Source organism: Protobothrops mucrosquamatus, unplaced genomic scaffold (genome assembly GCF_001527695.2).
Source record: "Protobothrops mucrosquamatus isolate PMUCROS unplaced genomic scaffold, P.Mucros_1.0 scaffold1028, whole genome shotgun sequence".
Classification (NCBI taxonomy): Eukaryota; Metazoa; Chordata; class Lepidosauria; order Squamata; family Viperidae; genus Protobothrops; species Protobothrops mucrosquamatus.
Genome location: NW_015387263.1, coordinates 84,028 through 97,846, shown reverse-complemented (window position 1 = coordinate 97,846; position 13,819 = coordinate 84,028). Strand labels below are relative to the sequence as shown.

The 13,819-nt window shown below is 36.2% G+C and overlaps 1 protein-coding gene across 1 annotated transcript in view; it reads right to left on the bottom strand.

Moving 5' to 3' along the window:
• EPHA3 (EPH receptor A3) overlaps window positions 1-13,572 on the bottom strand; it is a 68,623-nt gene extending 55,051 nt beyond the window's left edge. Inside the window, exons 1-3 of the mRNA XM_015819961.2 lie at window positions 13,527-13,572; window positions 3,285-3,440; window positions 1,270-1,605 (exon numbers count right to left, since the gene is read on the bottom strand). Of these exons, the coding sequence (XP_015675447.2) occupies window positions 1,270-1,605; window positions 3,285-3,440; window positions 13,527-13,572 (538 nt within the window). The remainder of the gene's footprint in view (window positions 1-1,269; window positions 1,606-3,284; window positions 3,441-13,526) is intronic.
• Between the last annotated feature and the right edge of the window lie 247 nt (window positions 13,573-13,819).

Genomic DNA, 13,819 nt, shown 5'->3' with positions numbered 1-13,819 from the left:
TAACGATTTTAAAGTTTCAGGGGATTTTTAAGGATAATTTTAATTGATCGGCCTGTTTAAATATTTCTTTTTAATTCGGCTTTTAATTATTGTATTTGTATTGTAGTTTTTATGAGGCTGTTAGCCGCCCTGAGTCCCATGAGGAGAAGGGCGGGGTATAAATTAAATTATAAATAAATAAATAAATAAATAAATAAGAAGAAGCAATGAAATGCTTTGGAATTGGAAAATGAAACTGCCCAAATGTATATATTCAACTCATGTAACTACTATTGCGCAACAGGCAATGCCAACCCAATGCAAATAGGTGGACAAGAACAGAAAATAGATTTTATGTTCCTAAATTCAAAAATTCTTGATGACGTGGCTATGGAACATTTGCTATTTAGGAGAAAATACATCATAGATCAAGCCTTTCTTCCAAGTCTAAAGCTTTACACCAGGGGTTCCCAACCGGGGGGTGCAAGATAATATTCCAGGGTGTGCAAAAACTTGGGTTTAGAAGTTTCAAAATTATAGTGTATCTGCATAATTCATTGCTGTTATTTCAAACTTTTGTAAGGGCTGCGAAAATATATCAGAAGTGTTCTGGGGTGTGGGGTATAGAAAAGGTTGGGAGCTGCTGCTTTACACTGATAATGAAGCTAAAACAAAGACTGAAGATCTTAATGGGGAAAAAAATAAAACTAAAAATAGTCAATTAAAGTAATAATCTCACTGATGAAATATGAAATAACAATTTAAAGATGCAATTATTGACAGACATTCCTGAAGAAATAGTGATCAAGTGACTTGAGCAGCAAACACAAGTTTCATTCCATGGTCAATTTTTTCTCTTACAAATGCTAAATGTATCTTTTGATCAGCCTTCCTAAAATTTCGTTTACAGTATATTAACCATCCTTTTTACTATTCTTCCAATCTGTTCAAATTTATCATGATCTTCCTTAAAGTCAGAACTTGGCACATATTTGAGGTGACAAGACAGTAATGAAGTATAAAATTGCATAATTTAGAAACCATGCTTATATTGATGGAGACTGAAATTAGATTTGATTTGAATCATTGCTGATTCACATTCTACTGATAATCAGTTATAATGCTAAGATCACTATCTTCCATATAGCTACCATTATATTTGCTTGAAAATGAAAAGAAGGGTGCTTTGAAGGTTGAGTAAAAGAAGATGTTAGGCACAGGGATGAGGGACGCTGCAAGTTGTATAATACTTCTTTGATAAGATAGCAAAATAACAATTTCAGTACTCACCTGCTTGATTGGTTGTAATGCTGACTGCAGCAAATTGTCTTGGCAAGTTACTTAAATCAGAGACTCCATTAACAGCGTCTATCTCAAAAGTGTAATTTGTATGAGCCAAGAGATCCACTACAGTCACAGTGGTATTGGTGAGTCCCATCTGACGCGGAAGAAATCTTACTATATTGCTACATGGTTCACAGAGCTTGCTGGTTCCTCCACATTTCTTGCATACAATGTTGAAAGTGACATCCTTTCTGCCCCCTGTGTCCAAAGGCCAGCTCCAATCTAGGATGACTGAGGTCTCATTGATATTAGAAATAACATTTTTGGGAGCAGAAGGCGGTCCTATGTGGAAAGAGAATGAAAATAAAATAAGTATTATTTATCCTGTTTGAATTCTGCTCAAGAAATAAAGTCATTCGAGTATGCATTTAACAATTGTCACTGTCATATGGTTTTATGGTCTATCTTATATCCTTTAAGCAGATGTGGAAAACTATAGCCCCTTTATGACTTGTGGACTTCAACTTCCAGAATTCCTGAGCCGGCATCGCCGGCTCAGGAATTCTGGGAGTTGAAGTCCACAAATTATAAAAATGCCATTGTTCTTCACCCCTGTCCTAAAGGAAAATTATATATTATATATTCTCTTACACACTTTAAGAGATATCAACCAATTTTGTAACACATGTGTATTTTAATATCTAGCTTTACTCCCTCTCCTCAAATTAACTAATATTCAGGCTATTACTATGAATAAATACAGCAGCACTGAAAGATAATAAAAACATTAGGTATAGCAATATAAGGCACTTTATTATAAGAAATTAACCAAACCAGCAAAAGTATGCACTGCCTTAATGCTGTGCTTTCAGTATCCAGCTGATGCAATGTGCCATAGCAACTGAGGCATCAGAGGCCACATCTTCAGCCCTGTGAAGTATTGAAGTCAGGATGAGGCTCAGTCCTGTTTTACTAGCTGCCATTAGGGGGCAAGTGACTACCAAACAAGTTGTTTGTGTGCTTGTAGACCATGGGAAGGACCAATAAATCGCATATGGCATCACTGCTTCAATTCAGTAATAAAAAAGTTTGCTTTTTTCACTGATCTGATTCAATGGTGGAATCTGTCAAACGATGTGAGTCCTATTATCCATCAAAGCTTTGTACAGTCTTAATAAAAAGCAGACCTTAAGTCTAGGTGCTTGATTTTTTAATACACAGCTCTAGGCTCCAAGTTAGTCTTTCACAAAGGACAACTGTAGCCTAAATTTCCACAATGAGTGAATGAGAATTGTCACACCCAAAAGTAGGAATAATTAATCATTTATATGATGGGAAGTAATTCTAATATAACTTATTGTACTAAAATTAATATTATAATGCTACTGTGAATAATAATGATGATGCAATAAAAATGATAATAGTGGTGGTGGACCATACAAATACAGTATATTGAAATGTACGATGTTATAATAAAATTGTGCCTTTTTCAATTTTTTTAACTATAAAAAACTAAAGTAGAAATACAGACTAAAGGCATGTCCATATTATTGTTTTATATCACAGAGAAATTGTCTCTGGACCTAACTGATCCTACACTACTGTTTTGAGGCTCTGGATTTACTGCTTCTAATCATGCTTCTGTTTATTGGAAATTGGCACAAGTCTGGTATCTTACTTTTTACTTTTTTAGCTGAATACCTGCTTGGAGATCTGTTTTCTAATTGGTAGGAACTTTTGCTTCATCCTACCTCCTGGTTCCAGAGTTTAAACCTTTAGTTTCTCTACCTCCCTCTCTCTTTCTTCATTATACTGTAGGATGCAAAGTTTGTTTTCTGGAGTTTGCATTTTTGTATTTAAAAATTATTCTTCACCTCTTTTTCCAAACCAGCAACCATAACAATGTCTAATCATGATTAGTATGAAAACACTAATGACATAGAAATACTCTAAAATGCATGCCTAGATGACCAACAACATGTAAGGACAGATTTCAGTTTCATCATAATGAGGTTACTCACTTGTGCAAGCCATTGATGGAACATCTCCTTCAGATCGAAAATAGTTCTTCTCACACTTGCAGTTTGTAGAACCTTCCACATTTGTTGAACTATGAGGTGGGCATTTAGCGCATTTAACATTACCAGCAAAGGCTTTATAAAAACCTGGTCGGCAAGCTGTAAAAGAACAGTAATTGCTTACAATTTTTCGTATTAAAGTTTTGTTATTCTTTGCCAGAGAGAGAAAAGGTATTCCATCTGAAAACTAAAAGTCAATATTGAAATGGCATACATGAAAAAATGATAGTTTGCCTTGGTCTTAGTACAGCAAAGTATATTCACTTTATGACTTTGCCTAACTCTAAGCAAAGTATATTAATTCTAAACTATATTCTGTAGAATTGCCAAAAATCAGGGTCTAAATTTAAGCCTTCCTTTATTCCTTTCTCTTTTTTTCTTAATCAATGTTAGAGTTTCAGATTTCATTTCCGTTGCACACATCTTGCATGCAAAAGAAATCATGGTCTTATCTTGGACATTTTCAATCTCATCTGCCATTTTCCAAGAGGGCTGTGAATTATTGTCAAAACCAATATAGCCAATGTAGCTACAATATTTACTTAGAAGAACCAATGGTCTAACTTTTCATAAAACAGGTATTTATGTTAGAAATATAATGGGTCTAAAATATGCAAGTTAAAACTATGTCTTGCTCAGTAGGCTGTCCAGGCTAAGAAATGGCAGATTATCTAGGAGAGTGGCCCCCAAATATTTGGGCATGTTCTGTGGAGAGAGGTTTTCCCATGGACTGGAGGGAACGTGGTTTCATGTGCTGCCTGCATCCTGTGGATTGGGTTTTGCTTGTTTGCACGGACAGGTTTCTAGCATGCCACGGATTGGTGCCGGTCCACGGACTGAGGGTTGGGGACCCCTGATATAAGAAACCTCTATCAGGTCTCTGCATCCATGAAGTGCCAACTCATTAAAGTGGGCTTGGTCAAGAAACAGATATGGCAGGAATTACTTTCAAGAATACATCTTATTACTTATTCAGCAATATCACCTTATTTTTCTAGGATATAATAACATGAAACTACAGAACTCCACTTTTTTGAGGAAGTTTCTTTTCCAACTGCATTATTGTCTTTTGGTTTTCTTTCATTTTGAGCCAGAGACATATAAAATTATCATAGCTTTAAAAGAAACAGAAAAGCCTCATATATTCTCAGCCTCACTTAGCATATCTGCATATCTATCACTATCATTATTTTGATCCTTGTTCTATTTATAAATAATTAAAGTTATTATGTCACTAAACATTATCGCAGCCTATTTTATTTTATAGGGAAAATTATGACTTCCAAATAACATATGGATTATATTTGTAATGCTATCCCAGAAACCTAAAAACACAAATGTTTCCTAGCTTGCAATCTTTCAAACTTACTAAGTATAGCTAGTCAACCATTTGAATAAAGCAGAATAGCTTGTTGCTGGTCAGCATCCAAATTAAATAAATAAAGCAAACAAACACATACAGTATCGACATACATAGGGGTTTAAACTGAAAAATAACATTTTCATTTGTTGAATATTGACATTTGGGAACACTCACTCATCCTCCATTTCTGTGCTGGGAAAGTTAAAACAATGAGAAACAAAAGCCAAATGAGAAAAAGATATGTGGGCAGAAAAAGATATAATTTTTAACTAGGGAATATGATACTTATAATAATTGCACCATTACTAAAGAATGTGTCCAATTGAAGGGAAAAAATAAATTCTATATTTTCAGAATTGCTTTGATTTTTATGTTCTGTAGTGGTCCTCGATCATGAATTCAACTCTCTAGCAAAATTTAAAGTTTGCAGATGATCCAGTTTACTTTGATCTCAGTATATGTAAGCAAGCCATGGTAACCATAACAAAATGTGAATAATGAAATGTTCATATAATTCTGAAAATAAGCAAAAGCACAATGAGCTTTTTCTGGTCAAAATTAAATTATCTCTCAGAATATGATTCTTGTACTTACAGATACAGCTGCGGATAGTGTCTTAGCTTGTATAATCTGTTAGTGACAAACTCCAGGAGGTGGTGTTTCATTAACATTGGCATGTTCCTTTAGTCTTTCTCATTGCCCAGACTGAGTCAAAACCACCTCACATCATGTTAATACAATGTGAAAAGTGAGAATGACATAATCTGCAAGTAACTGCATGCCACTACACTTCATTAGAATACAGTATTTATAATGGGTAAATCCTGGGGATGGGCATACAGCCACAGTGGCTGGACGTCAGCCATTACCTCTTCTCAAATGACCATAAACACTTTTTTATTTATTAACTGAATTACATATCCTGAGATAACAGCTAATTTTATGGCTTCAGTTTCAGTGTGCCTCTCATACTAATTCTTCAACATAAAAAAAAGAATTTTCCCATCAAAACTGTTTTTCTGATCTATATATTTAGACATACACAGAAATATATATACACGCTCCCTTTAGTGTCTGATTAGTCTGAGACTAAAAAATATTAAAATATTAATATTTCCAGAAAGAAGGATCTCCCACTTTAATGCTAATCTTAAGTACTACAGGCTTAAACCTTCATTATCCCAAAGCTTTCTCCACCATTAGCAGAAGTAAGTCATGGCCTTTTCAACTCTGCCTACTCAGATTGTAACTCCCACCATCTTTAGGTTTAGCCCGATTTGTGAATTTAGTGGGCACAAAATCCTTTTTATCCTCCTTTTTATTTTATCAGCCTTAAATGTTAGCATTTTAAGTAAGATGGTCTCTATTTGGTTTATACTGGTCTGTGTTAATATTTCCACAGGGTTGAGATTGCTTTCTCCTCAAACATGAGGAGAATTTATATTGTATAATCTTACAAGCTCCTGAGAACTATTCTGAGGATTGAAAGGTCATAATAATAATTGTATATTTATGAATGCCCACCTAAAAAAATTATGGACAGAAACACAATGCAAGAACCAGGAAGCCAAAAGATTGAGGTTAATGAAGACAAGAGCAATACATAATAAGAAACATCACTACAAAGCCAGATTAGTCTTCTCATTGTCTCTAGAGGCAAAAACTTTGCAATCTCTTTGTGTTTTCTGCATGGCTAAGTTACAGTGCTATAAAGATAGCAATTATGAAGCAAATGAGCTAGTTAGAAACCTGCTGTCCCAGTAAGCCTTAGTGGAAGAATCTGATTTGTATCCCTTCTCCCCATCCTGTCTGTCTTACAAGTCTTCTGTCTTTGTATATCAAGTTAAAATAAGATCATTCGGTGCTACAATTCTCAGGAGGGGGAAAAAAGCCATTAATTACATTGTAAATTAAATCCTGGAAAGTGAATGGCGTGAAAAGGTGATTCTCTTTTCTGAACATCATGAAGAATGAGGGAAGGAAGGATGTGAAACATATTTCTTCTCAAGGGATAATGGATGTATTTATTATCTCTGCTTACAGACCCATATTATCTTTCTGCATATAAAGTATATTTTAGGTTTAGTTTTGAAAGAAAAAGACTAAGATGTATGTATATTCATTTTTATTATTTTTTTAAAAAAAGAACTGAAATATAGTTTTCATTTGTTTCTATAGATAGTCCTTGAGTTATGACTCAACTGTTTGAAAATAAGACAGTGTTGAACCAAGGAACGTATGATTTGTCTTCAAAGCTACAGCTGTTGAAGTACTTCATGGTCACATGAACAAAATTCAGGTACCTAATAACCAACTCATATTTACAACTAGTTGCAGCAACTTGTGGTCATGTGATTGCCACTTGTACTCTTCTCTGCCAACTTCCCCCAAGCAAAATCAAAAGAAACCAGCAAGGAAGGTCACAAGTTGGTAGGGTATGTTCTTCCATCCTAGCTTTTCTTCATGCACATGCATTGTGCCCTCCTTTACCCCTTTATACACAACCTTCCACATCTTATTTTCCTAGCCTCGCTGTGCTTGCATACACAAATGCATGCTTCCTATTCCCTCCTTCCTCAGTCTCAGCCTCCCTTCAATCAGAGACACAATGCATGTCCTCCCTTTTGCCATGGCTTCCCTCAATTACATGTATCCCACATCCTCTTTTCCTCACTTCCCTGTGATCATGTGCAGCTGCGCACCTATTACATAACCTTTTTGAGCTCATGCCACACAAAGTTCCATCTTTCCTGTGCAGCCTGTGCCAGGCCTCCTAGAGTCTCTCCCAATGGAACCCACATGCCCCTTAGTTAGGACTCAGCTTCCCACTTAATGAACCACACATCTTGGGTTACTGGAACAATTGGGACTGCCATTACTAATTTATGCAATCATGGGACATCACATTAGAAACAGCAAAGTCGTGTGTCAAATGCAGTTGTCATTAGTAGATTACCTGTAGATATAAATTTTTAAGCCAAATTAGGCGACTAAGCAGCAGAATTATAAAATGTGTTATACCTATTGCTAAACTTCTAACATTCCTAAAATGTTTTCATTTTGTCACATATCTTTTATCCTGGATTGCAGCTTTGTTTCTCTATCCTTTGTAGAATCTTAGTAAGTACCTAATTGTCCATCTTATACTATTTTGTCAGAATCAAGGAATATACAAACAAATTACAGTTGTGTGCAAAATATTAAATGTATCATCATCTAATTGAGATAAGAACACTGACATACTTTGTCTTCCTGGCAATAATTTCTCTTGTTTTCTATTTACTACAGTTACAATTCCAATTACTGTAGCTGCTGCTTTCCCCTCCCCCCCATCTCTCCTTAAGTATATATAATAAGGAAACAATAGAAGGAAATATAGGATTATTTTGACCATGATATCTATTGTTTACTAAGTTAATATCTGAAAACATTCAATCCCTGCACATTGAATTGCTGTAAACTTTGCTGTAAGTTTTGTATTTCTACTCAGAACTTTAAGAATGGAGTTCCTGTTAGATCATACCGCATGCTTCATTTGATAAATAAACAGCTACATTGACCTTGCACAAATAAGTTAATGCAGTATAGTTAATTCAGGAAGTTATTTTATTTATCTTGCACTATTTCATATTGGTTAGTGTATAAAGCACTAAAAACTAAAAGGCTACTATTTATGAAAGGTGCATTTCAGAAGCATGATAGATATTAGGATACATTAAAGAAAGTTATGAAATGGATTTATTTGTATAAAACCCTTCAGAAATATACCACGTTTTATAATTTTGGAATACAAATAATATGTAAAACAGTGATTTTCCACGCATAATACACAGCGTTTGACCAAGGATTAAGTTGTGACTGGTATCATACATTAGCATGATATTCTTACTATATACTCTCCATCTATGGCAGTGGTTCTCAACCTGTGGGTCGGGACCCCATTTGGGGTCGATCAACCATTTCACGGGGGTCGCCAAGCAAGGCTGTCCACCATTTTTTTTGTCCGCCATTTTTTTTGTCCGCCATTTTTTCCCCTTTTCCGGCGGGTGCCTTACCTCCCTTGGGCTGGGCCAGCTGGTGGTCGGCCTGCTCCGTCTCTGCCACTTGCCAGCTATGCCTCGGCCGGCACAGGGGGCGGAACCACGCATGCGTGGCACTCCCGGGCAGGGAAAGTCCTCGACTTACGACCGGTTGGGTAGTCCTCGACTTACAACCGGTTTAGTCCTTGACTTACAACCAGTTTAGTCCTCGACTTATGACCGGTTGGGGTCGCGGCATTAAAAAGGTTGAGAACCACTGATCTATGGGACTTGGTAAAATAAAAATTGGGCTCAATTTTCCAGCAAGGAAAAGAAGGACAGAAGGATGGAATGATTGGAAGAGGAAATATGAAAACTGAACAGGATAGGTGGAGATAAAGACATAGCCAACACATAAAACTGAGAAACAGTAAACCTTTTCCACAGACTCTGAATCAGCAATCTTCCTGGGAGGTACCAAGTATTACTGAAAATAACTACTCAGCAGCCATTATCTTCTGTAAAATCAAACTGCATTGTTAGTGAACATCTTGCTGCTTATAGACACAGTCTGCAACATAGAGCTTTCATATATACTGTACATGCAGGCTTCCAAAAGACCTCGAACTCTCATTAGTGAAGCACACAAAGGTTTCCTGTTGCAGACATCTGCACTTTACTCAGTGACAGCTGCTATTTACATACATCACAACACAGCTTTACAAATGGACGGTGCTTTCTACTGCTGGAATGTTCAGCTGAGTGTAGAAAGATAGTGTTTAAGGAGGACTTCTGTTCCCAAGAATGTGATTTGATCAAAGCAGCAGCTTAACCTGTCTACCACTTTATATCCATATATAAAATACATTCACTATTACAAGTTTTTGTAGAAATGTGTCTAATGTGTCTACTTTCTCAGAGCTAAGTTATATATTCGTTTAAAAAATCCATGTGCTTCCTAAGTTCTAGAGCTGATAGGACAGTGGTGGCGAACCTATGGCACGGGTGCCAGAGGTGGCACTCAGAGCCGTCTCTGTGGGCACCCGCGCCGTTGCCCCAGTCCTAGGCCTTCAGCTGGGTTTTATAAAACCTTTTCACTTTAGCCCTCCGCCACCATGTGCAAAAAAAAAAAAAGGTTCAATCAGTCAATTTCGCGGGGAAAAAAAAGATCTTGCAAAGTTGGAATTGATTGAACTTTTTAGTCCCACCCAGTCTGCCGTTACCACCGCAGCCACACCCAGCCAATGGGCCACACCCATCCAATTGGCCACACCCACCCGGCACTCGACGATGCATAAGTGGGTTTTGGGTTGCAGTTTGGGCACTCGGTCTCTAAAAGGTTCGCCATCACTGTGATAGGAGAATCTTATGCAGTATGCAACAACTGCACTGCCTGTACACCAATCATTTCTCACTACTCTTCAGATGTCCCACTCCCTTAAAGTTGAACAATCTAAGATTGCACGGGGGCTTTCCACAAGTGTTAAGTGAAATAAAAAGTGTGCATTTCTTTTCCCAAAATTTTAAACAACCCAGAGAGCTATATACTGATAAAACTCTCAGAATAACCTTTAACTGGGTAAAATAGTGCAGGACAACAGTTTTTTTAAACAGGGAATCTCAACTTTCAGAATGAGTCCAAAATTCAGGACTGATGATTCCCAAGGAAATGAAATTTGGAGAAATTGTGGCTGCTGCTATTATGTTGATTTGGGCATGTTATCTTCATTTTCAATGTTTACTGACAGTTTCTCAGACACTGGGCTGAAGGGAAGAGGAGGGGAGGGAAGGGAGGAATGAGGCAGGGAAGAACAAGGAGAAAGGAATTCAGCATACTTTTCCTGGCCAATGCCATTCCTACACATTCCCTCCCTATTTACTTGCTTCCTGCATGCCTTCCCTAAGCCATGTAATGTTTCTTGCCCACCACATTATACCCTATGCCAGCCACCTACTGACCTCCCCTGACTTACACAACATTTTTTTTCACCTCAATGCACTTTTCCTAACTCATGCAGCTCCACTGTGACCTTTTACCTGACCCTCTTAGGCACCCTCATGCACTCTTCCTGACTCACCCACCCCTCACGTACCTTCCTATACCTTCATGGGATCTGTTGCACACACACACACACACACACACACACACACTGCATGCAGCTTTCCCAACCCCACCTCCACCTCACACAATGTTCCAGACTTGCTCAACATTTTCGGTATATGCAGTCAAGATATTGCAATAGAGTTTGGACTGGACAAATCTACCATCTTCCCCATCAACAAGGCAACAAACAAAGTGAAAACTAAAGGAATTAAGATGCCCTATGGAGATAACATCAAGAATCTTAATGAAGACGATTACTACCAATACTTGGACATCTATAACTTGGCAGCATCAAGCACACAATAGTCAAGAAGAAGGTTAGAAGTGAATTCTTCATGAGAGTGAAGAAAAATTTAAAATTCAAACTCAATGGAAGAAACACCATCAAGACAATTAACACTTGGGTAATTCCAGTCATTAGATACACAGATAGGATAGTGGACAAGACTCAAGACAGAACAATAGCCCCTGATAGGAAAGCTAGAAAAGAGTGACAATGAGTCATGGCCTTCATCCATGCAATGATGTTGACAGACTTTATTTACCAAGCAGCATAGGAGTGCATGGAATGTATAAGACATTTAGAAAAATTCCCACAGCTGGAAATAACTGGCCTCTGGTCTATGTATGTAAAGATTGTTATGCATCAATAAATTATTAATTGCAGTTTACTTTCAATATTGTAGATACTTTGATTCTATAGTATGATTTATCTTTTCCTATGAATTTACTGCACTATAAATGGAGAATATAGTTTTATAAGTCACATATAATGGCTTATAGTTAATCTTTCTCTTATCTAATTTTAAGTATACATTTTAGTTCACAGACTTACTGTTAATAGACAAAAATGCTGCGCTATTTTATTGGTACCTAAGCATTTTATATCTGCATAGCTACATTTTGGCATATCTTGCTTTAAGCAGATCATTAATCAAAATAAAATTATCTTTTTATATATGATACCTTTGTGGAGAAGAAAATTTGTTTTATATCTCAACCATGAGAGAATTTCTGCCATTTACTTTGCATACGTTATATTTTATACTATTCTATGACATTAACATTTTAATCAAGCAGGTTTTTTTTTATGTTAAGTATAGTCCAGGTCAAGTTATTCAACAGAAGCAGACTTAATTTTTTAATAAGTTTTACCCACAGAAATATTAATTATGTGTACATAAAATATAACATCACCCTATGGGAATAACAAAATAGTTTTGTTCTGTATAGTAGTTTCATATTCTAGTTATGTAGGCTTTTGTAATTTTAATGTAATTGCATTACTATACCATATAGTTTTTTTGAAAGTGGCTTTAGCAATAAACAATAAACTAAAATAAAATAAGACATCCTATCAAGCAGGTTTAGGATTGAAGTGGCTCAACCGTATAAGTGGTAGAAATATTACTGCATAAAGATATAACATTAATTTTCTTATATTTTTCACAAAACAATTGGTTTCATTGAATGTTTCAATTCAGTCATTTATTGTAGTACACAGTTCTATATTCTATTTAAATGATTATTCCAAGCTTCAGAAAGTTATGTCAGGTATTATTAGCTATTCAAGATAAGAAAGAAATAGCAGTTTCTAGAAATCTATTTTAATGTGGTTAAGGTATTGGAACTGGGTCTTGAAAGCCCATCAAAGCCTGTTTCTGCTACAACTTAACTCAATCAAGGCAAAGTTGTTTCAGTTTCCTTCCTATACTTTCTACCCTCCCAGGATTCAAATGCATTCTTCTTCCTCTTTTTAAACTAAACCAACATCCAGTACATCAACTCCATCATTGCCAAGTTCAATGGACCAGTCACACTTGGAAGATTCAGACAAAGACAATAAACCAGAAAAATTGGTTTATTGGTGAAAGCTTTGGCCCAAAAACAGGGATAACAAGATGATACATCATCTTTGATAAGTGTTCTTATAGTTGGCCCCCAGAATTGCCATGTCCTGTATTGTTATGTCATAGAAAGGTTGTAATATATATTATTAAATGAAACATATACATTATGTTATGTCATAGAAAGGTTGTAATATATATACATTAAATGAAACAATGGTTCTTCAATCACAATGAAAGGAAAAGAATCGATTTCTGGGGTTCGCTGGAGTTCATCAGTTAAGAGTCCTGACACATGGACCTTGTTGTTGTAGTAAAACTGATCCAATAGATCCATTGCTTGCCTCATCTCTAGCATCTCTGGAATGTGGCTTCTGGGGGAGGAGGGATGAATGGCAGTGCAAATTGTCAGGTTTCAAGGTTTTAGAAAGAAGAAATAGCAAGGAAATGTCAAATTCAGATTTGTGTGATAAGTTATTTAATAGTTTATTTTGTGAGGAACATAGGTGATATAAAAAATGAAGCAGAAGAATTGTTCCTGCCTGATCTGACATTGAGTAAGGGTTTTTTTTTTACCTTCTGCAGATGATTCAAACCTGGTGATCTGTCCTTATTTATATTAGACAGGTTGTTCCTTTCAAGAAATGTTCCAATTGTTTAAAATGTCCTCTGAGATCCTACAGCTGGGGAATCTTTTGGCAGACAAAGTATTTGAACTTGATCACTCAGTGGATTGCAACATCAAATTCAAAAGGCAGCCAAAAGCTGCTTTGCAAATAAGGTAAGACACCTTCTAGCCTTTATAAACCAAGATTGAGGAAGGCACTATCACCAGCAACTTTGCAAACGTACCAATATCCTCTACAGCTATAGAGTTATCAGCCAGTGATACTGACATTTTCCATGGTGCTGAGGAAGTAAAATGATTGCTCCATGGGTTAATTATTTTGAATTTTGCTGCTGTAGGCCAGAGACTAAATTCTAAAGAATGTACGCTGCTCATTTAAGTAATGGAATATGCTGCTTCCTCATTCTGTATTTCCTCATTATTGTAAATACAAACACACTTCCAATTACTCCCAATATTCAAAAATAATTATTCTTGGGGGAGGGGGTATTTGCATTCTGTATTTTGAATAAAAACA